Source organism: Thamnophis sirtalis, unplaced genomic scaffold (genome assembly GCF_051295495.1).
Source record: "Thamnophis sirtalis isolate CommonGarterSnake01/CBP01778 unplaced genomic scaffold, rThaSir2_p1.2 scaffold_8, whole genome shotgun sequence".
Lineage (NCBI taxonomy): Eukaryota > Metazoa > Chordata > Lepidosauria > Squamata > Natricidae > Thamnophis > Thamnophis sirtalis.
This window is the reverse complement of record NW_028261388.1, coordinates 65,318,648-65,343,237: the sequence shown is the minus strand read 5'-3', so window position 1 is coordinate 65,343,237 and position 24,590 is coordinate 65,318,648. Positions and strand designations below refer to the sequence as shown.

Here is a 24,590-nt window from a genome sequence, read left to right as displayed (position 1 = left end):
ATCAGGGACCTGGAGCGCGTGCCCCCTTGGTGGTTGATGTGCGCCTTCATCGCGACATTGTCCGTCAACACCCTCACGTGATGTCCCCGAATACCAACCTGAAAACGAATCAGGGCCAATCGGACCGCTCTCAGCTCCAGCCAGTTGATGCTGTGGGATGCTTCGGCTGTGGACCACCTGCCCTGAGCAAGCTGCCCCAACCGTACAGGCTGGCATCCGTCATGATGGTGAGCCGGGTCAGCTTCTTGAACGGGGATCCCTTCGTCAAGGCTGGGGACAAACACCACCTGAGCGAATGATGCACTTTCATGGAGACCGGGATGAGCCTCGGCGAGCTGCTCTCGTTGGCCCGTTGGTAAGGGAACAGGAGCCACTGGAGGGGGCGAGAATGAAGTCATGCCCAGGGGATGATGGACAGACACAAAATCATCTTGCCTAGGAGCTGTGACAGCTGAATGACCTTTGCTTGGGGAGACCGCTGCACCTGCATGACCCTCTCCCTGAGGCTCGCCATCCGCTCCGGTGATAAGAAGACCTGGCAGGTGACGGTGTCGATGACAGCCCCTAGATGTTGCAGCTGGCTGTTGGATGAAGGTGACTCTTCTCCAAGTTGATGGAAAAACCATGAGTTTGAAGTACCTGCATTGTGTACTGTAGGTCCCGGACCGCCTGCTGAGGGGATGATGACTGGATGAGAACATCGTCCAGGTAGCAGTGCAGCCTCACTGGATGGGATCTGAGGAAGGTCACCACTGCTGCGAGGATCTTTGTAAACGTCCTGGGAGCCGATGACAGGCCAAACGGCAGGGCCCGATACTGGTAGTGCTGACCAGCGTAGGTAAACCTCAGGTACCGGCCCTCCTCCTCACTATCCAAAATAGGCTGTGCTTGAGTTGGTGGAACCTCCATGGAGGGCTCCTCAGGAATCACCGAATGAGAGGTTTGTGCCTGGTGCTGGGCCTTGGAGAACTGCTTTTCAAGGGCCTTCTGGCGACGCAATGCGTCCTTGTCTGGGCCCGATCCCTGCTTAAGCCTGGGCCTGGAGTACAGTTTAGAGCCCCTGATGGCCTCCCTGGCAGCCATGCCGGCCTGCCTGGAGAAAGCCCTGGATGAGCCCCCTATTTGGTTGGGGTCTTCTGGTACCTGATCAGCCATGTGATAACGTTGGACCTAGCTAATGAAATAGAGACTACCTCCACTCACCACCTTGCAAAAGCCCTTCGCAGACCAAAAAATGCTCGAAGAGAGACGTAGAAGGTTGCAGCACCAAATTCCAGTCACCTGGTAATATGCACGAGCGTTAACTGCTCCCAGCGCTTGCAGAATCAATAGGTCTGTGACCGGTAGGCCCCAATCCTTACCGCTCTAGTAATATAGAAACAGGCCAAATTGCCAGCCAGAAGGCACCGCGCAGCTCCTGCCATGAGTCAGGCTGCAGGCAGCTGCGGCACACTGTTGAAAGTGAAAATCAAAACTGCAAGTGGCTTCAAAATGGCAGCCGGAACTTTCTGATGCTATTTAAAGCTTGCCACCAAGTCTATCAAGAGCCCTGAGGGGCCGCATCGCACGCCGGCCTCCAGGAGGCACAGACTGCAGCAAAGGAGCCTCAGTGGGGAAATTTGCCCCCACAGTGGGGTTTGTGGCAGCGCTGGCATCGGAACTCCGACCCGCATGCTTCCCCAACAGCTGCCTGTGTCCCTACTGGCGCCTGGGTAGCAAGCAGGACGCCGGGGGGACAAGGAATGAGAATCAGATGGTAAATCACTGGGAGAAATAATATCTCACTAAGCCTGCTCACATCTCAAATCCAAACTACTTACAATTTAAGCTTAAAGAGAGTCCAAGCAAAACTGTTAGAATGAAGAGAAACTCTAAGTGCGTCCACTGGGCTAGCTGAATTGAAAAAAACTGAAGATAAGCAGCACCAGGCGTGGCTTAAAGTTTCAATTCAGTTCTGGGCAGTTTGGCTGTATTTAACCCTTGCTTGGACACTCCTGAGCAGTGCCCTGGAAAAAATGAATAGTAGAAAGTGTGGCAGGCCTGAAGTCCAAAATGAAAAGATGGCTTGCAGGCCCGAAACCTCCATTAGAGACACCATGGCAAAATATCAATGATGTAAAGATACTATATTTTAAAGCTAATAAAACTATGTATATAATTTTTTATGATATATAGTTATTATCACAACAATTTGGGCATAGAACGCAGCAAGCAGTTTCCCACCACCAAAATGGCAGAACCTATCTCTCTATACACAAACAATACTTTTGAACTGCTAGGTGGGCAGGAGCTGGGGACAAAAGACCATGTCCTGTGGAGCTGGACTCAAACTGCCAGAGTGCTGGTAATTGTTCAGTACATCCAGCATCATTAAGCCTTTATGCCACTATGTCCCCTTTTGGGGCAAATAATCATCTTCTATCAGAACTTCAACTTAACATATTATTTTAGGAGAAGGAATTTAAGAAATATAAAAAGAATTACAGAATTAATATATTAGCACATGCAAGCATGTAGTTATTGAAAGACAATACCCAGAAAACACTCCACCTCTGCCAATTCTCAATCAATGCTTTGTCAAAGATCACAACAGATATGCCTTAAGTTTTAGAATATTGTTTGTAACTAGGGTTTCCTACTTTTATCTGAAGCAACAACATACTGCTGACATGCCTTTTCAGAACAACTCCAAACCAACAACACTTGAGATAGTATTACAGAATTTGGAAGAGGTGTTAAAGCATACGAAGAAACTAAGAAAACATGTAACTAGCTGCTGAAACAACTCAACTGAGACTTACATATTGGATGAAAAATGATGAATTTAAAATATAGTGAAATTCATACTGTCAATAAAGAACAATTTTATTTTAATATAATTATAGAAAAATTGCTTACTGTTGGGATTGAGGTTGTACAGCTCACTCTTCTCAGACGCCTTTGCATAAGATCATGTTCCATATTATTTACGTCAGCTTTAAGTTTCTCAAGTTCCTCATTCTCAAAGTTCAGCTCCTTTGCTAACCTCTCCATCCTTGCACGTTGATGTAACAGCAAAGCTAGTGCATTATAGAGAATAATATGCATAAAATTAAGAAATCCAACTTCTAACTACAGAAGTATAAACAAATGATCTTTTCAAAAACAGAAGCAAATATAAATATGCAATCAAATGCTAAGGTACAAATCATAAAAAAGGAACAAGAGCTATAGACGTTATATTCTTCCATTAGGAAGTTCATTACTTTACATAATCATGAAGATAAGTAATCTTCACTTAATGCTAATTGGGACCTGAATTTTGATCACTAAGCAATGCAGTGTAAAGTGTGACATCACATGACTTTTTGCTTACTGATAGCAGTTCCAAAAGTCACCAGTTAAACAAATCACTATGAATTATTAAGGGAGGACTTTCCCTGACTGTGAATTAAGATATCCTATTGGCTTTCTCATTGATTTTGCTTGTGGAAAACCATAAAGGAAAATTGCAAATCACAATCACATGATTGAAGGATGCTGCAATGGTTAGAAATATAGCTGGTTGCCAAGCACTCACATCACAACCACATTAACGCAGGAGCATGGCAACAGCTAGAACTTGGAGGACTTGTCATAAGTACTAACTGTTCAAAACCATCGTAAGTTTGATTGCTGAAAGAATGGTTGTTAATCAAGAGCTACCTGTATTATCAGTTCAGGGACCTGACTCATTTTTGTTCACTAGCCCTTCACTAATAAAGAACTAGCTGTACATGAAGAAACCTTAGTTGATGAACTGCAATGTAGTCTGAAGTACTCGTCAGCCTCTGCTTTGCTGCTTGCTTTTCGGCTGCCATTGAAACGGGGAGGGAGGGCATGGTATTTGGGGAGGGAAACATTCTGTGCAGGAGGACTGTTAATTGGGGGTTGTTCTCACCATCTGTTTGCGCATGTGAAAGGAGGGGCATTTCCCGCCGAGGCCAACTGTCCAGCATTCCAACCTGATGATGATTTTTTTTTTCCGTGTCCGAAATTTCTTTTATTTATTTTATTTTATTTTATTTTATACACATAAGCACATCAACGGAACACATAAACACATTAACAAAAATAACCACATGACTTAAAAACAACATAGGAACAAGAAGTTTCATCGTATATCATACAGCAGTTCCGAATCGGTTTCTTTGCAGTTAGTGTTTTCCTTTCTATACATTTCTATCTTGCGTTCATAATCTCGTTACTCATTATCCATTTTTATATACATTTCTTTATTTATTTATACTTAGCTACTTATGATCAAGTATTATTTACCTATATTGTGCTTTATATTTTTACTGTCATCTATTCTCTTACATGCAGTTATAGGTATACATTCACATAGTTATTCTTTATTCTTATATTATTATTATTATTCCATTTAAAAGGGTATAAGGTATAATTTGGAATGTATTTTTTTTTTAATTATAAATTATTTTTATTTTTTATTACATAGACAACAATGGGAAAGGGAGAGGATGGAGAGAAAAAAAGGGGGGGAGGGAAAACCCATCTTCACATACAATATGTCGTTTAATCACAGGTGCATCCCTACTAAGTTTATACATCCCATATCTCTCTATTGTATATTTAATAAGCACCACAATAAGCTAGGGTTTAAAAAACAAAAAACAACAAAATAAAACACTGATGATGATTTTTGAAGATGTCCCCCACCTGACAGTTGGGTGACCTATGATTGGACTATAGACTGGGGTACCAAGGGGAGGGGGATGAATCATGTATTGATATCTATTGCTTTCACGCTCTTTTACTCAGATTCAGTTTGCTTTGCTTCTCATCATTTAGAATCAGTAAAAGTACACTTAATTCTGAAAAATGGAGTTGAGTGGTTTCTTTCTTGGTTATTAAATGAAGGGGCAGTGACACTAAGGTGAATCTCACTTCGCACTCATCCCGGAGCGAACACCTTCCGAGGGGGGTGCACTCAACGCTTAAAAATGTCCCTCCATGGCAGTGATCAAGAGGAAGACATGGGAGCGGCTGCAGCTCCTTTATTGATAGAAATGTTGGCCGACCTGCAAGTAGAGGAACCATCTGTTCAACCGAGGTGGACTTGGGGAGTGGGACAGAAAGAGGAAGCTGAAGAACTGTTATCTGGGATTACAGTGGGGAGACCCAGAAAACCAGCAGCTGACTGGCGTGGCCCTGAAGAGGAAGTTCTCATGATGTCCCAAGCCATGAAACCTCTTGAAGGAGCCTGGGAAAAGCGCCGGGCTCGAGAGTGTGGAGTGGACAGAGGACCTGAGGAGGAAACAGAGAGAAGGTATATTTTGCCTAGTTTGAGAAAGGCTGGGGGGGTGCGAAGGGGGAATTGCAAAAGATGACCCAGCGCTGACCCAATCCCTGTGGCTAGAGACATTCCAAGAGCGGGGGGGGGGGGGGCCTCGCCAACGCCAAATGGCTAAGGTTCCTCCTTTAAGTGTGAAATACGCTGGAGACCCTAAAGAACTCGGGCTATTTATAATTCAGGTGTGGAATTATATGCAAATGTATGGTCAAGACCTGGGATCAGATGAAGCTAAAGTGAGAATAGTATTAATGGCTCTGGAAAAAAAAGCAGCTGACTGGATGGTCGGACTACATAATAATGATTTCCCTCTTTTAAGAGACTTTAATGGATTAATGGCAACTTTGAGAAAGCGTTTTGATGTCCCGCTCACCAAGCGCAGAGCGAGAATTAAATTTACAACTCTTAGACAGGGGAAAAGATCAGTGGCTGAGTATGAGCAAGAATTTCAGGAGCTGTCAGCTTATATGAGGGGTTGGTCTGAAGAAGCTGTTTCGCTGATGGGTTAAAGAGCCAAGGTGGCGCAGTGGTTAAATGCAGCACTGCAGGCTACTGCTAGATCAGCAGTTCAGCGGTTCAAATCTCACCGGCTCAGGGTTGACTCAGCCTTCCATCCTTCCGAGGTGGGTAAAATGAGGACCCAGATTGTTGGGGGCAATATGCTGACTCTCTGTAAACCGCTTAGAGAGGGCTGAAAGCCCTATGAAGCGGTATATAAGTCTACTGCTAAGTCTTAAACAAAGAAGTTTATCAGCAATGTGTGAACAGGAGACCCCCCCGTAGATTGCAGCCCTGGTATGAGGCAGCCGCTGATGTGGAAATTGACCTAGCCATTTTATTACAAAGGAGAACGGGAGGGCAAGGAATCCCCCCTCCCACCAAAACCCCCCTCCCAAGAATGCCAAAAGGGGGAAGGGGTAGATTTACAAGCAAACCCAAGCCTCCCGTGTGCTCCGCTGTGGGAAAGAGGGGCATCGTGCTGTAAACTGCCAAGTCAAGATCAGCCAAACCGCCCCACCCCCTGGAAAGAGAAAATGCTAGAGAAACCTCCCAGCAGAAGGAAGGAACCAGTTTTAACAGGGGAGGAGCCTTCTTGATGCTTCGACCCGGAAGAAGGAGAGAACAAAACCCCCAGTGACAGTGATTCCGATGAGACTGAACGCTGGGTAAGTTCCCGTTCGGGGCCCATGACTGTCCCAGTTGAGCTTAGAGTGCCCTCTTCTGGCACGCAAGAGAAAATTCTTGCTCTTTTGGATTCCGGTTGTTCACGATGCATTATAAACCCGGATATAGTTGAGAAATTGGGATTAAGACTAAAAACTTTGAAAATCCCAATTGCATTTTGCCAATTCGATGGCTCTATTGCGGGGGGAAGCCATGCTCATTTTGTTACTGAACCTATTGAAATGTGGATCGGGCCCCACCAAGAGATGATAAGTTTCATTGTAGCCCCAGGGATGGATCAACCCCTTATCTTGGGATTACCCTAGCTATGTAAATGGAACCCACGGATAAATTGGAGGAAAGGTTGATTGCGCACCCTGAAGGATAAGAGGGGATTCCAGAACCGGATAAGGCAGGCCCCAAACTAGCGGCCAGAGGGCAAGAGAAAATTGAAGGGGAGGAGAAAATCCCAAAAGAATACTGGAACCTGAAAGACGTTTTCAGTGAGAAATCTTCTGATAAATTGCCCTCTCACAGGCCCACCGATTGCACCATTGATATTCTACCTGGGGTAAAACTTCCTAAACCCCAAATTTATTCAATGAACCCTAGAGAAATGGACAAATTAAGCTCAGTGGAGCATAAACATTTGTGAGATATTCCTATTGGTTTTTCCCCCCCAATTTGGCTTATATTTATGTAGCCTACTACCGTGATGGCGAACCTATGGCATGCATGCCACAGGGGCACACAGAGCCATTTCTGAGGGCACATGAGGAGTTGCCCTGTCAGCTCCAGTGCACATGCACACGCTGGCCAGCTGATTTTCGGCTGTTTTTCGCCCTCTGGAGGCTTCCCTGAAGCTTCCGAAGGCCGAAAAACCGCCCAACACGCAAACCAGAAGTTCGGGAAGGGGGGGGCATTTTCACCCTCCTTGGGCTCCAAGAAAGCTGTGCGCTTGCACGGGGCAGTGGGGGGGGTGTGTCACAAGCGCATGCACAGGAGACATGGTGCGGAGGTGCATTAAAGTATGGGGGTTGGCAAGTGAGGGCATGTGCACATGTGTGCTTTTGGCACCTGAGCCGGAAAAGGTTCGCTATCACTGTATATAGCAGAATCTGTCCTATTCTTCCACCATCTACTTCAATGAATTAATGCCTGCTTTACCATAGCCACACTTCTTTTTGTACCTTCAGATCAGTGTTGACTCCTGGCAATGGCCTGGATTAGTCCCTCAAATTATGAAAAAACAAAATAAATAAATATTGCAATTTGTTGCAATTTATACTGATAAAACTCAAGCTATATTCAAGATTAAAACAAATACTTTCTATTGATTTTTTTTAAAAGTACTCTCTACACTCTGTACTTTTATGCTTCCTTTATCTGAAATATGTAATGGTATATTAGTTTTATATGGTCAGAATTTTTTAGGGTATCATTCAATTAAGACATATTCCAAGACAGCCCCATTTCCAGTTCATGTCAGATCCGTGAATCCGTGAATCTGCCATTCTTCAAGTCTTCCCTGCAAGTCTTCCCTTGAAGAATGGAGGGCCCTATACTTCCTCTAGATTTTTCTATTCTTCTTTCCTGTACCATGTATTTAATTGCTTTATAACTTCTAGCCTGGCACCTAGAGGCCTGGCACTTTCTCAGCTTTTGGGGAATGGGTGGGGAGGGAGGACAATGTGGACTGCATCGCTCAGGAAGCAAGCCTGAGAAAGTCTTATCACTTTCCCAGAGCGCCCCATACAAAAAACATCTTCACACCTATGGATTGGCCAAATCCTCATCAGATGGTTGGGAGGGGATTCTAACTTCTTTTATTCTTATTGTATTGCCTTAAGGATCCCAGACCCTGCTTTGCTTTCACCCAGTTATCACCTCTTTTTCAATAAAAGGATCCTTTTGAAATGAAAGTTTCAAGAGTCTTTACTTCCTTGATTAAGGGGGAGAGGCCTGGCCTTACAGTTCATTTCTGTGCTATTATGTGATGCACAATATATTAACAACTATTTTTGCAATATTATATATTATGCATGCTGTGCCGTGCTATGGTAGTTAGATTAGGTTATCATACTTTTATCACCATATCACACTGATCCAGCAGGCCCACCTCATCACGATTCAAATACAAAGTGGTAAATGAAAAGGGTGTTGGTACTTACCTGATACGCCTCTTCTAATAGGGTGGAGATAGCATCCATACATGAGTTGACATTGTCCACCTTCTGATTGGACTGAGTCTGATAAAAGTTAGTTAAAACACGCCTCTTGTTGCTAGCCTTACCCAGCTTTTCAGCGAAGAACTTAAGACAGACTCAACGTGTCATCGCACAAACATTTTAGTAAACAAACCTCTCAAACCAGAGAAATGAACCACATATTTACAGTAAAAAATTTTTGAATAGAGATCTTTGTAACGCATAGCAAGTAAGCTCATTCTTATAGCACTAAATGGTATAGCAACAAGATCAGTCAGAGAGGGAGGAGATGGATGCTATCTCCACCCTATTAGAAGAGGCGTATCAGGTAAATACCAATGCCCTTTCTCAATAGAGGTGGAGATAGCATCCATACATGGGACATACCCAAGCCCACATGTCCCTACGGAAGGGAACCAGACTTATCCAGAACAGGTGCAGTAGAATGAACGGCCTGTAAGACCAGGCCATTTCTGGTCTAACGCTGCGTCCACAGATGCAAATTTATCAATTATTTGAAATGAATGGAGAAGGTGAAGCCCAGGTTGCTGCCTTGCAGATTTCTTTGAGAGATGTCTGGGTGGCCCAGGCTGCTGTCGTAGCCGCACTTCTGGTGGAGTGCGCTGTTATTCCCTCAGGTACAGCCCGATGTTGGGAAGCATATGCCTTGGCTATATAACTGCCAATGGTAGAGGCAGACACCTTCCTACCTAGGGTCTCAGCCTGAAAGGAGACAAACAACGATTCGGATCTCCTAAATTTGGAAGTGCGAGAGATATAAATCTGTAGTGCCCTTCGCACATCCAGCTTGTGCCAACGTCTCTCCAAGAGGTGAGCAGGAGAGGGGCTGAAGTTGGGCAAAACTATCTCTTGCGCTCTATGGAACCACGATGAGACCTTCGGCGTAAAGGATCGAAGCACTATCCTGTCGGTGTGGAAGATGCAAAGATCCGCCCTTACCGACAGGGCCTACAGCTCCGAGATCCTCCTGGCGGAGGTGATGGCTACCAGGAAGGCCACCTTCCAAGAGAGGAACTATAGTTCCACTGACCGAATGGGCTCAAAGGGGGTGTCCGTTAGGGCAGACAAAACCGTGAGCAAGTCCCAGGTGGGGTAGCGGTGAACCACCGATGGTCTCAGATTGACAGCCCCTTTCAGAAACCTTTTCACGGCCGGGTGGTGTCATAAGGGTTGTGTCCCCCCCCCACAAGTCAGAATCATAACCAGAGCTGCTACCTGTCTTCTCAATGTGTTGGGTGATACACCTTTCTCCAGCCCATCTTGGAGAAACTCCAACACCTGAGGAATAGATGCAGTGGAGGCATAAATGGTCTTGTTATTGCACCACTTGCAGAATATACGCCAAGTGGCATCATATACGTGAACCGTGGACGGCCTCCTGGAAGCCTGGATAGTGCCAATGACCCTGGAGGAAAGACTGTTCTCCCTCAGAGAGTGCTGCTCAAGTGCCAAGCGCTCAACTGAAGCCACTGAGGGTCTGGATCCTTCAGTGACCCCTAGCTGAGGGCACCTGCAGTCTGAGGAATCCTCCAGAGGCTGGCTACTGACAGGGTCTGTAGGTCCGCGAACCACGGCCGTTGTGGCCAATGCAGGGACACCCAGATGACTTCTGCCTGTTCGGTGATCACCTTGTGCAACATCTGAGGAATCAAGGGCAGCGGGGGGAATGCATAAAGTAGTCCAAGGGGTCACCGACACCTGAGAGTGTCTGTCCCCTCTGCCCCTTGTGTCCTGAACCTCGCATAAAAGCATGGGAGCTGTGTATTGTCCGGGGTGGCGAAAAGGTCCGCAAAAGGCGGTCCAAAATGGGCTGAGATTTGACTAAAGTCAAGGGTGGAGGCACCATTCCGCATTGACCACCTTGGCCCGGCTGAGCCAGTTGGTTTGAACATTCGCCACCCCCGAGATACGTTCCTCGGTCAATGAAGCCAGATGCCTCTGCCCAGAGGCCCAGTTCCCTGGCTTCTTTCATGAGGTCCTTGGATTTCATGCCGCCCTGACGGTTGACGTGGGCCTTGGCGGCCACGTTGTCCATCAAGACCAGTACATGCTGACCCACAATGCTTGTGAGGAAGTCCTGGGGGGCCAGGTGGATGGTTCTGAGCTCTAACCAGTTTATGTTGTGACTCCTGTCCACCTGGTCCCATTGTTCCTGGGGCATCTGTGTCTGTAAATGAGCCCCCCAACCGTAGAGGCTGGCGTCCGTAGTGACCGTCACCTTGTGAACCACCCTGAAGTGGCAACCCTTGATGATGGCTGCCAATTTCCACCAACGTACAGATTGGAGGACATCCACTGGAACAGTGACCTTCAGCAGTGATGTACTCCTGTGTGCCTTCTGGAAGGGTAAGAGAAACCACTGAAGATCCCTAGTGTGGAGGCGTGCCCAAGGCACGATGTTAATAGCCAACACTAGTTTCCCCAGCAAATATGATAAGGTGGCCAGGGAGACCCTACGTTGGCCCAATACTTCCCCAACCAGTTGAACAATGCTATCCTCCAACAGGAAGACCTGACCAGACATTAAATCGATCCATGCCCCTAGAAATCTGGGTAGTGGGGTCTAGATGGCTCTTGGCCGTATTGATAGGAAAACCATGAGCCTCCAAGGAAGTTATTGTGAGGTCAAGGTCACGCCTTGTTCCAGATAGGGACCTGGATAATAATAGAAGGTCATCAAGGTAGCATTGGATACACACCGACCAGAGTCTGAGATGTTTGACCAACGCTGCAAGCACTTTAGTAAGTGCCCGGGGACAGAAGAGAGGCCGAATGGCAAGGCCATATACTGGTAATGTCACCCCTCCCCCCCCCCCGTAACAAAATCTTAGGAATTTCTGGAGATCGGGCAAAATCAGGATGTGAAGGAGGCCTCCGTCAGATCAATTGACACCAAGGTCACCTTCCCTCACCCCTGTCAGAATAGATTGTAATGAGTGCATCTTAAACCAGCAGTATTTTATATGCCGGTTGAGGCGTTTTAGGTCTAGAATTGCTCTCCAGCCCCCTGAGGCCTTAGGGATAAGGAAAGGAATAGAATAAAAGCTCTGGGTTAATTGGTTGTTTAGAACCGACTGAACCACCCTGATGTCCAGAAGATCTTGTATTGTCGAATTCATGAGGGCTTGCCTGTCCAGATTGTGAGACATCGGGCAACAAATAAAGAAACTCAGGGGAGTGGAGAGGAATTCTAGAGCTAGACCAAACCTAATGGTCCTTCGTACCCAGTTGTCCCTGGCAGTAGCATCCCATTGGTTTGCAAAGTACTGCAACCGCCCACCCCAATAAGAAAGGACCCCTTGGGATCTATGGTTTTCAGGAGTTATGACCTCCGCTCCCCCAAAAGGGTTTCTTGGACTGGCTGCCCCTCTGGTAGCGCTGCCTCTGGCGGTACACCCCCTGGGCCCTGAAGCTATAGGAGCCATAATCATGGCCTCGAAAGGAGGTACCATAGTCCTGCACCCGAAAGGGCTGCCTCCTAAAATATGGAGTAGCATGTGAAGACCCCTTTCTGGAAGTGGACGGCAAGATTTTCCACTTGTCCTTGTCCTCAATAAGAAGGGGCTCTAGTGCCTCTCCAAATAGGGACCTCCTTTATAAGGGGCAGAGGCTAGCCGCCACTTGAGGCAAAATGAGTGGAATTAAGTGTGGCGTCAGCCATAAATTGGATGGCAGCCACTATTTTATTGCAGTCTCTTTTTTTGAGAATTTTTTTTATTGTTTTAGTTAAATAAAAAAAATCATCTTTCGTTACATCTTGTGGAAAGCGTATCGATTGGTTACAAATATATTCCGTGCGCTTCTTCCACAATCCTTACATATGCTTCATTCAAATCAGGTTGTACATTTTAAGTCAAGAAAGAAAAGTTATGTATTTTACTATCGCTGTACCATAATTCTCATTTAGTTACCATTGTTTAAACATGTTTTTATCTAGAATCATTTATATTAGAAGACACAACCACCTACTGGCATTCATTTGAAATTTCAATAGATCTCCAATAACATTGCACCTTTATAACATATACTAAAATTAATTCGGTTAAGTAAGATATCTAAGCATTCCCCCCTCCCGTAACACACCTGTATGTATCATTAAAAATTGTCCATTAACATTTCATTGTTATTATTGTTATTTACTGTTTATCTCACCTCTCCTCTCCACAGGCCCACACAATATTATAACTTTATAGCCATCTTAAACAATGATTTATTAATAAGATTTATAGGACTTTTCCCTCAATCCCAAATTAGTTAATTATGTGCTAAGAAAATAAACATTAGACATCTAAGACAATCTAAGAGATATTAACATTTCTACTTGACAATCACCCAAAATATACATTAGCATTTCTATGGCCTGGTTATTTATCCTAACTAGGGTTATTATTTCTCTATTAGTATCATAGTAAATTTATGTTAATGGATAAACTTTCAATGGTAATCTAAAACAGTCTATAAGGTACTAAAATCTCTACTTAATAATCATCAAAAATTAACTAGCTTTTTTCTATCAACTAGCATTATTAATCAGTATCTTTCCAGTAACAAAATGGTCTTTCCTCTCTCACCAGCTGTTGTGTCAATTCTCTGTCCAGGACCTTACCAGGGTTTAAGACTTCTCGCCGCACTTTGAAGCTTAAATGATCTCTCATGTGGTTTTTTTTGCCCTTGAGTTGTTATTAGTGTAAGCTTAACTTGGTTGTCAGGTTTATTTCTTAATAGATTTGTCTTATTAACTCCATCTTTTTCGCTCTTTCTTTTTCTCCTTCATCTTGGAATTTGGAAGTGGACGGCAAGATTTTCTGCTTGTCCTTGTCCTCAATAAGAAACGGCTCTAGAGCCTCTCCAAATAGAGATCCCCTTTATAAGGGGCAGAGGCTAGCCGCCACTTATGTCTCATATACGCCTGCCACTGGTGGAGCCAAAGCAGATGGCGGGAGTCAACCAAGGCGGCCATCGCCCTTGAGGCAAAGTGAGTGGAATTAAGTGTGGCGTCAGCCATAAATTGGATGGCAGCCACTATTTTATTGCGGTTTTGATGGGCCCTCAGGTCGGTTGCAGTCAGACGTTGTTGAAACTGCTGTAGCCAAAACAGGCAGGAACGAGAGAAGAACGATGTGGACGTGGAAGCTCAGACCGCCCAAGCCGCCACTTGATGCACACGTTACATCATGAAGTCGGCCTGCTGTGAAGGTAGCAGATGCTTTGGCCTTGGTCAGCAAGGTCTTGAAGTGGGCAGATTGGAACAAATCTGAAAATGGTGGGGTTTTTTGGTGCTGCCTCCTCATTCCCAGAAAACTCTGCATCCTTAATCTCCCGTCTTCATAGACGGGATTGCTATGTGGGATCTAGCCAATGACCAGGGGCTCTGCACTGGTGGAGCTGGCAGTGATGTAGAATGGGTCACAGGAGGCACTGGAGCAGCATTAGTCACAGAAGCCGCTGATTAGCAGTCCCAGTCTTCTGCAGGAGACCTGCAGCTATGCCTTGGGCAATGGCTGAAGCTATGGCTTCTTGTATGTCAGGCACGGTCAGGGAAGAACCGGGTAGTTCTGGGCGGAGGCCCGCAGCTGTCAGAGTGAACGTAACCTCTGCACGCCTAGTGCCCCCTGTCCCAAACTGGGCATTTTGCTAAAGATGTCCCTGTAGATCAGAGCCATAGTGCCACAGCCCAGAGGTATTTATTGGGAACAGGGGCTGGAAGGACCAGGGGCCTGTTCCAATGTAACTGGAGAAGGCTGGACAGAAATATTGCTGCTAGATTGAGACACAGTATTCCCCTTTGAGGAAGATGAGGAATGCCTTTGAGATGAAGCCTTGGAACTTTTGTCCTCAGGAATTAGACCATCTCCCTTGTCAGGTGGGACTGACTTGGAGGACTTATTCCTTTTGGCATGGGTAATGTTGAAGTGGACAGGTTGTCCCTTAGGATTTGCTGCAGCCTGGGAAGTGGAAGCCTCCACCATGATTAGAAGCCCTTGGGCCCCGGTTCCCTCAGCATTTGGAACAGCAATTGCAGCATCCACCATTTTGAAAGAGAATTAGCAACCAAAATGGCAGTTTGCGCCCTTTTTAACATTCTCTAACTGTCCTGCTACAAGCTATAGTCTCTGGGCAGAACGCTGCAGGAAGAAAGCCCTGGACCGATTCAGGGTCTCACCTCGTACAGGCCGATCGGGAAGTTCCAGTGAGGCCGCTGCGAGGGGAGCAGCTCCTTGCGATTTCAAATGCCCCAAGGCCTCCGGAGCTGTCAAAACATGTTTTTGAAGGGATCCGCAATAGCACTGCGAACTTTCCTTGACGTCTGAGATAAGCAGGGATTCGAGGTACAATTAGTGACCTTTCAAGAGCGCTACGCTTTCTCCCGCCTAGTCAGGGGCCTGGGAGGCAGGTGGCCCACAGGGCGAGCTATGGACCTAAGCCCTCACGCTCCAGCCCAAGTTGACAGCTCAAAATACTATTCCAGTCCCACTCAAAGTATAAGGAAAAAAGTCAATAGCAATTAATTCTTCAACCAATCATTAAATCAGCAATGTGCTCAGGAAATACATGATGATACAACCGTCCATGAAGTGGACTGAGTCGAAAAGCTGGGTAAGGCTAGCAACAAGGGGCGTGTCTTAACTAACTTTTATCAGACTCAGTCCAATCAGAAGGCGGAAAATGTCAGCCCATGTATAGATGCTATCTCCACCTCTATTGAGAATAAGCGTGTTTCTTTCACCTTGAGAGAAAATTACAGATTATTTTGTTAACCTATCCTTATTAACTTACACATTTGGAGGGATATTTGTATTTGGGGCGACAGCTATTTAAGATGAGCCACAGTCCAAATGATTTGATTCTTAGGAAACATTTGAGAATTATTAATAAAAAAACTTATCAATCTTACCTTGAGTATAAGCATAGTCATCTGATCCAGAGCTGGAACTTCTCTGGTACTTATGTCTTCCTCTTTCACCTCCAGATCCTGGTACAACTGAAATGGGTTGAATAGGTTCTGGTGCTGCAGAATGTTCTTCTTGGTCCACTAAATTTAGAAGATTCTCAGCAGGAACTCGACCTACTGTGATTTTAAAAACTGCTGGATTTGGCTGAGATACCATTACACGAGGGGACTGTGTAAGAACACCTGAAGGTCTAACTGGTTGTGTATATGTTATATATACAGGATTAACACTATAAGGAGGTTTAGGTTGACCTGCTATACTTTTGGAAGGGGAACTTGAAGGAGTTGCAGGTGTATATAATGGGTGCTGATTCCGTTGGGATGGCTGATTACTTATAGGTGAAGGGCTCCTATTAAGTGTAGTCCCAGGTCTTTGTGGTGGTTCAACAGTAATTTCTATCTTGTTCATGGAGCCTTTAGATAAAGTAGATCCACCATATGGGAGATAAGATACTGAGTGTCCACTTGGTTTTTGATATGTCTGTGGTGTTTGTTGATATGGATGGGGTAACACAGTTGAAGGACTAGGAGGCATAAATACATGGGAACTTTGATGTCCTAATTGGCTGGGCTGAACTTGATGCTGAGGTGATCCAAAAGGAGAAGGACACTGGGAAGCAGGTGGTGATTGAAAAGGAGACTGAGGAATTTGAGGCTGCTTGGGAGAATACTGAGAAGGTTGATAGCTCTGTTGGTGTGGATAGACAGGTAATGGATGTGGATTATAATGTGGACTTGGACCTGGTGGTGACGAATGCCACTGTGTACTTTGAGTAGGAGTCTGTCGTCCTGAAGTTGTCTGCCTAATATAGAGTGATCCAGGACTTCCATAAGGAGTACTTTGAATTTGAGGAAGAATTTGTAAAGCTCTGGGTAAAGGCTGCCCAGAAGGGAGATTTTGTGAAACTGTAACAGTTATGGGATTTGTGCTGTACCGAGGTATATGCATATATGGAGGAGGAGGGCTTTGCATAGTAGATGTATTCATTCCAGGCTGCATAGGAGAAGACTGCTGAGGTGTCTGTGGAGGAGGAGTAGCTGCATTTCTATTCTGATCATTCATAAAAAAAGGATTATAGTTTGGAGAAGCTGCTACAACAGCAGGAGCAGAATGTGGTTCTTGAACTAAACAGATCAGCTGCTTTCCTGGGGTGCACTGTGGATCAATATGTCCATCACTTGAACTATGTACCAGTGTACGACCACCATTAAGTTGAGGTCCATCCCCTCCATAGTTAGTATGAGGATGGATGCCAAGGTTAATATGCAGAAGACGATTCCTGTTTACTCGGGTGTCATCTGGGCTGTGATACTCCATATATAGGTATTTGTTGCTCTCTTGTGCAAGAATTCGACAACAAGCATCAAGATTGTTGTTATTCTAGAAGAAATAACATTCTATGGAGCAAGTTTTAGAAACTATAGTATAACAATCTGTTTTACTCTTCAGTATTATATTTGCTAAGATTGTTACGTTAGGTTATAACTTAAACTTATAATTTTAACTAACTTAAATTTGCTTATGAAGAGTCATATATGTATAAACAAATCTTTAAAGATGTAAGAAACCCTCCACAAAGATTACAAGCATTATCTGTCAATCACCATCTAGATCAGGGGTGTCAATCTCAATTTCATTGAGGACTGCATCAGCATTATGGTTGCCCTCAAAGGGCCAATTGTAAAACTATGATGACTCACAGCGGCCAGGTGGGCGTGGCTAGGTGGGCATGGCCGGCTCAATGCCACTCACTGGGTGCAGTTGATTCAGGACAGCTAGGTTGGGATGGAACAAGTTGCACTGGCTAACTCAACATGGGGACAATTTGGTGCCCCATAAGCTCCTCGCCTCCTCAAACAGCTGACAGCCAAGCACACGCACACACACACACACGGACACAAAAAAACAAACTGTATTCTAAGTTTGGGAACTTTTATCCAGAGAGGAAGGAGATGGCCTTCTCCCCAAGCACAGGCATGCTCAGATGTGGATAAAAGTCTTATAGCTTGGAATGCTCTGTGTGTGCGCACATGCGTGTATGCACAGCACACCAAAGGAGACATTCTTCTCCCAATCCCAGACATCGTTGATGTTTCCTTGTCTGGTGCCCCCATGCAGCAAAGCAGAGGACAACACTGCTACGTGTGGAAGCATGGAGGAGAAAGTTTGCAGGAAGCAGTTTCCTCAGAGTCCAACTTCTGCCTTGACAGATCTCTGGAGAGCAAGAGGAAGAGGCAAGAGAGCAGGGCTCTCTGGTCCTACACAAGAGAGGCTGACCCTTCTCAAAAGGGAATCCCCATTTCCAATCATACGTGGTAAGGATGCTAGTTTATTGGGGCAGACTCCCCTCGCACAGCTCCCTCACCTCTCTTTCCTCTTCGCCACAGATTTGTTAAGTCAGGAGTTAGACTTGAAGGAAACAGCTTCCTGGAAACTTTCTTCTCTGCACTTCCACATGCAGCAGCACTGCCCTCCACCTCCTGTGGGGGGGCCATGCATGCATGGGGGGGAGGCCTCAGAGGTCTTCAGGGGACAAAGGTGAGAGCAAGGTGAGTCCCAAAGCTTTGTCCACCAGAGGAGCCTCGCCATCCGTCTCTGGCCCATGGGCTTTGAGTTTCACATGTCTGGTCTAGACAAACTTTCTAGACCAGACATGTCTGGTCTAGACAAACTTTCTAGACCAGCTTGGAAATATGTGCAGTCACAAAATATCTCATTAATTCTTCCTAAAGATTTGTAAAAACAGGTGTTCAAATCTTGTTAGTTGAAAAGGTTTTCCCAAACCAGAATATTTAATTTGTGTTATTCAATGAATGGACCAGAATATTTAACTACTCCTTCTATTGCAGCTTGAGATAAGTATTAAAACAGATATGGGAGATACATGTAGAAACTGAAATACCTATTTTTTAAGGCTCAAGTTTTCTACAGAATAATTCTTTTTTTCCCCACAAGGAATTTTGTATTCTGCGTACAATATTCTGTGACATCAATATAAATGAAACTAATAATGGAAGAAAATAAATTGTATAGGAAGAAAATATAGGATGGGAAGTATTTTCAACAACAAAAGCTGAACGTATCAAGGTGCTTCTACCAATCTTGAAGATTTAGAATTTAAGAATGAATTTATCCCCCACTGATTTTAGTAGGATATAAATTTCTAGCTATGTCCATGCTTTTTATTTATACTTTTATTTTTAATTAAATGGAGCCTAATAGAATTATTTATTTCATAAAAGAAAAAAGAAAGGAAAGGCGAAGGAAGCAAACTGTTTCCTAAAAGTACAAGAAGATAAATGAAAATTGACTAAAATAACCAACATTTACGATTTTTATTCTCATCTCATATAATGCAATGTCTCAGTTTTTTCCATACTCTTTTTTTGTTTCTGAAAAGTTATCCTGGCATCTTGCTTGGTTACCCTTATCTACTACTTCAAAGAGAAACTACTGTTGGGGCAACCAACACCTACCTGGCGCATGCATTGAGACACCACACTTTCAGGAATCTCAGGAAAACGTTGCCGGAGGTCAAGGAGTACCTGCATATCTAACTTCTGGTTTCCCTGTGCCATGCCAGATTGATGTTTAAGTTTCAGGACTTTCAGGAAATAGCAGTCAACAAACTTTCCAGCAATTAGGATCTTTGGATGCTTCACACATTTTCTACAAAAAGATAATAAAATGAGAAAATTAACATAATAAATAAAAATGATACCGAACAGCATACTAAAACTTTAATATGAGCATTTCAACCTAGGTTACAAAATTTTATCCACCTTTAATGCCACAATGAATCCTCACAAATAAAACATATCTAAAGTGGGTATTTACAATTCTCACAGCAAAATTACATCTAAAGTTTTTTTCCCCTTTTCGTCTCAAAAACGGGCTGACTCTCCCTTTCTATGACACTTAATTCAGGATAGAGTCGGGACATCTAGATGGACACCAGCTTCTCATATTATACATCTTTTAGCATGAACATTTGAACCAGACTTCTCTTTACGAAGTCCATGATCCAAAATTAACAAGGATAAAAGGGTTGGTTTTTTTAAGATGCCAATAACATTGGTGTAACATTAGGAAATCTGTTCTCTAGATCGTGGTCACTAAAACCTGAAGCCTAACACTGTCCACAACTATGTAATAGTTTGTCGATTCTTTCCAGACCATTATCCATGTCTTATATCAATGTGCAATTTTTTGACTATCAAAAAGATAAACATCAATAGGTAATTATTGAATTCATCAATGTTCAAATGTGGAATTTTATGACATTACAATTATCTTATAGGAAAACTATTGCAAGTATATATCTGGTTTTCAAGTCCAGTATTATAAAATTATGTTCAATTGATTAAGAAGAAAATCGAAGAAAGCAGGATGCTGCAAGAAGAAAGATAGAAAGTTAGCAGCACAATAGCTGGCACAAGAGATCATCACCAGTTTGTGCCAGTTGATTCAAATTTGATTTGTCAACAAAGTTTCAAATGACACGATTAATTTTGTGGCCAAAATGTCCAATACCGTTGATCTGAATTTAAAATTGGTTGACATATTTCCCAGTTATGGTGCCTGCATTTATAACAAAAAATGGTGGGTAGGCAACATCGTGGAAATTTTGATTGAACAAAATGATTCGTTGGTAACATGCTTTGTTGGGTTCCAGAACTACAACTTATTTGCGTGCTTCCAGCGCTTTTAGATACATTGTCAGGTCGACAGTATCAATTCCCAGAAATAATAGAATGCATGTGACTTTGCCATAGCAACATCCTCAACTTTCTCCCTGTTTTGGGGGATTTATAAGTCACCAATGAAAAACCAACTTTACTTTTTTAGAGGGTTTGTAATATGCCCTTTCTAATAAGAATGATTTAACAGAATTTCCAGAAGGTGTAAAAGTGAAAATATGCTATTTTTGGTGTTTTTACAAAAAATGTCAATTTTACCCAAAATTTGTAAACTCTTTGAAAACAATAGAAGAATGAAATTTTATATTAGAAAACTTTGTGTTGCCAAGTTATTACGCACAAAGTTTCATGTTTATCGTACCTTTCCATCCAGAGATATAAAAAGCCAAACTTTAACTTGTTTTCCGAGCCACAATATTTTCGGCCAACTTTGTTCCAAATTATCTAGATGGAGATCGCTCATGAGAATGTTTTTATTAGTTTGTTTAAGAGCACAAAAAGTTGTACAAGATGGCCAAGTTTTGTTTCTCTCAACAAAATATTGCCGGAGATATTATGTCTCAAAGTTGCTGGAACCTCAGAATCATACTGTAGAAGGCTGCGGTATGGGATCAAACAAATGACTATATCTCCGCAAGTATTGCATCGGCACACGTAACACTTTACCAATGTTCATTGGGGACATACAGTGGGGCAAAAAAGTATTTAGTCAGCCACCAATTGTGCAAGTTCTACCACTTAAAAAGATGAGAGAGGCCTGTAATTGACATCATAGGTAGATCTCAACTATGAGAGACAAAATGAAAAAACAAATCCAGACAATCACATTGTCTGATTTGGAAAGAATCTTTTTACAAATTATGGTGGAAAATAAGTATTTGGTCACCTACAAACAAGCAAGATTTCTGGCTCTCACAGACCTGTAACTTCTTCTTTAAGAGGCTCCTCTGTCCTCCACTCATTACCTGTATTGATGGCACCTGTTTGAACTTGTTATCAGTATAAAAGACACCTGTCCACAACCTCAAACAGTCATACTCCAAACTCCGCTATGGTGAAGACCAAAGAGCTGTCGAAGGACACCAGAAACAAAATTGTAGACCTGCACCAGGCTGCAAAGACTGAATCTGCAATAGGCAAGCAGCTTGGTGTGAAGAAATCAACTGTGGGAGCAATAATGGAAGACATACAAGACCACTGATAATCTCCCTTGATCTGGGGCTCCATGCAAGATCTCACCCCGTGGGGTCAAAATGATCACAAGAACGGTGAGCAAAAATCCCAGAACCACATGGGGGGGGGGGGGTAGTGAATGACCTGCAGAGAGCTGGGACCACGTAACAAAGGCTACCATCAGTAACACATTACGCCGCCAGGGACTCAGATCCTGCAGTGACAAACGTCTCCCCCTGCTTAAGCCAGTACATGTCTGGGCCCGTCTGAAGTTTGCTAGAGAGCCTGTATACTAATGCCAATGTTGAGTTTAATTATAAAACCTAGCACTATAGTCTCAATCAACAAAGAGCTCCAAGTTATTACAGAAGCACTTTGAGTTTATAGCAGTCACTCCGTTTGTCCCAGCATCTGAATACTTGAGGTATACTCTTTCTGAACATAAGGGGTCCGTGACTTGATATTAATAGTCATTGATAAATCTATTGAGTTTACATAATAACCATATGGTATTTACTGAAAGTTCTTTTTAAAAACTGCCTATTGTTCCATGTCATTACATCTGCTGAAGGAATAACATTATTGTCAATGAATAGATTTCCACTATAAAATACAGTTATAATTCCTGCTAATGTTGGCTAAATGCAGTTTTCTTGGCAATATTTTGGAAATGGTTCACGGTTGTTTTATTGGAGCTGAAAAAGGGTAACTGTCCCCAAGTTACCAAGCTTCATGCCTAAAGCAACTCATATTTCCCTGGTTTTAAAACCAGATATCTTAACTGATACACTACCTAATTCTCAAATGTAAAATGTGCACATTTTAATCTTATGATAATAAGCAAATAAGCAAACACAGGATGTTATATAAAATATAGTCTTGTTATATAAAATACTGTCTTGTTTTATAAAATACTATTTAAGGAAAGAAGAAAAAATAAGTATTTTTCAAGACAAGAACTAGTCAATTAAGAAAACACTGAAAATACTGCTTGTTTTCCGATTTAAACATTTTACGTAAAAAGCAGTGCATTACTGCAGTAACAAATTAGCATTACATGTTTAATTTCTACTTTTACCATATATAAAGAACATAAAAATGTAGGGGGTAGATAAAGTTTACATATCTATATATTGCAAAGCTTAAGATGAAAAATGACCCACAAAACTATACAGACTGCCCTCTATGATGGAACAGATTCTCTATACACTCAGTTCCTCATGCAATAAGGTTACTCTGCTGTTTTAATTATGAGATAACAGAATACATAATTAGGAATAGGATCCAGAATACCACAAATATAAAGGCATTACAAAAAGCATTGTTTAGTTTTCAGTCTAATCTACTCTGAATTGGCTTGCTCTAGCAAACAATAAAGGAATAATCAAAATTATTTAGAATTCAGCAAAAATCTATACAGCAAACCTTTCTTTCACTTGAGATCTCTATTTCCAAAGCTGCCAAATCATACTGCAGTGACTATGCTGAGAGCATATTCCAAAGGAAGCAGCAACAATTAAACTTTCAAATACAACAGTTTCAAGGCTTTAGTAGTGGCATTATCACATCTCTATTTTACAAATGCATGAATAGGTGTGCCCTATTCTAAGCAACCCAATCACAAACTCCAAAATAGACCAAAAGTTTGGAAATGTGTACAGATATAGAAAGAAGTTTTGCCTTTCTATCCAACTGAAATACTGTAATGGGTTGAGAACTAGATTCCAAAAGATCCAATCCAAGAAAATCATCTAAAGTGAGGGTAGAAAGCAGGTTAAATCATATGACTCTTAATTATAGGCCTCAAGGAGTAATTATCTATCAATCATCTGGCTTGGTTAAAGGTGATCCTTCTTATACAACCAGTGCCTCTCTAGAAATACCAGCATTGGAATCATTTGTAAAACTAGTAGATGAAATTGATCGTTTCATTTCGTTTATTCTATTTGCTTCCAAGCCTCCTGCTACCTTTAATATCCTCTCCGTGAAAGATTTTAATGCAGGGTAGTTACTTTTGGGCTACAGCTGCCTTTTCTTGCGCCTACGCTTTTGTGCATAGGGGTGTGCAACTTCCCCCTTTATAATATAACCCCGCCCTCACTCTTACCCCAACGACCCCACCCCAAGCCCAAGCCCTTTGCTGCTTTGACCTCTTCTGGACACTTCCCACTTAATAGACGCCAAGCAAGCCAGTCCCACCCCACCCACTTCTTCCTTCGCCTCCGCTTGTCAGCTTTACCCGCTCGTTACGTGCGCTCGCGCGCCGCACAAGCAGAGAGACCTACGCCGAGGTCTCCCCGGGCCTTTCGCTCTCTCACCGCTCGCGGGGGCCCCGCTTCCAGCACAAACATCTCACGATTCCCACCTAATCGGCCCCCTTGCGCGGGGGCAGCTGAGGCGGCCAAGCCCCCTGGCTTCGCTTGGGTGGGACGGCCCCCCCCTTTCCCGTCTGCGTGCGGCGAGGGGGCGTCTCCGGGGGGTAACGGCGGGGGCGGAGGGAAGGGGTGGGCCAGAGCGCTGGGCACGGTCGGGAAGCGTTTCTGGGATCCAGTTTTGCCCCGCCCAGCCCGGTCCGCGCGAGGCAGAGGAATCAGAAGGAGGAGCCTAGCCGAATTTCTCGGCCTCCTTTTCAGAGACTTAAAATAAAATCTTCAAGAACTCCCCGCAGCCGTCATTTCTGACACCGTAGTCAGCGGTTGCCGGTATGTGGGGAAGGAGTGGTGGAACTCAGCGATGCTAGACGAAGGGTTGTGTTCAGGCTTTGTCCCTGCTTGTAATTAACGGTGGTCGAGAAAAGAAGCCAGTCTTCTACCAAAATTCTGTTTCCTTTCTGGCAAAACCTCCTTGTGTATGTGTGTGTTTTAAATAATTGTAAGCGCAATTTGGATAGATAGGCAAGTTAATCTGCAGCATCAAATTGAAACATGTTTTGCAGGTTAAACAAATACAAGATAATTTTTTGGAATTTCTAGACATTTGTATTGAATATCCAGCATTCTGACTGACAAGAAAAAATATTTTTAAAAGTATTGCTCATACT

At 43.6% G+C, this 24,590-nt stretch overlaps 1 protein-coding gene across 7 annotated transcripts in view; it reads right to left on the bottom strand.

Moving 5' to 3' along the window:
• Positions 1-24,085, bottom strand: part of TAB3 (TGF-beta activated kinase 1 (MAP3K7) binding protein 3) — a 52,071-nt gene extending 27,986 nt beyond the window's left edge. The window contains exons 1-4 of one of the 7 annotated variants that reach the window (XM_087721805.1): positions 23,790-24,085; positions 19,154-19,346; positions 15,620-17,057; positions 2,899-3,059 (exon numbers count right to left, since the gene is read on the bottom strand). In XM_087721805.1, the coding sequence (XP_087577931.1) occupies positions 2,899-3,059; positions 15,620-17,057; positions 19,154-19,255 (1,701 nt within the window). In that variant the 5' untranslated portion in view covers positions 19,256-19,346; positions 23,790-24,085. Of the gene's footprint in view, positions 1-2,898; positions 3,060-15,619; positions 17,075-19,153; positions 19,347-20,738; positions 20,802-23,518; positions 23,587-23,789 lie in introns of those variants that run through there. The other 6 variants (XM_087721803.1, XM_087721804.1, XM_087721806.1 and 3 more) reach the window with 6 other exon arrangements.
• Between the last annotated feature and the right edge of the window lie 505 nt (positions 24,086-24,590).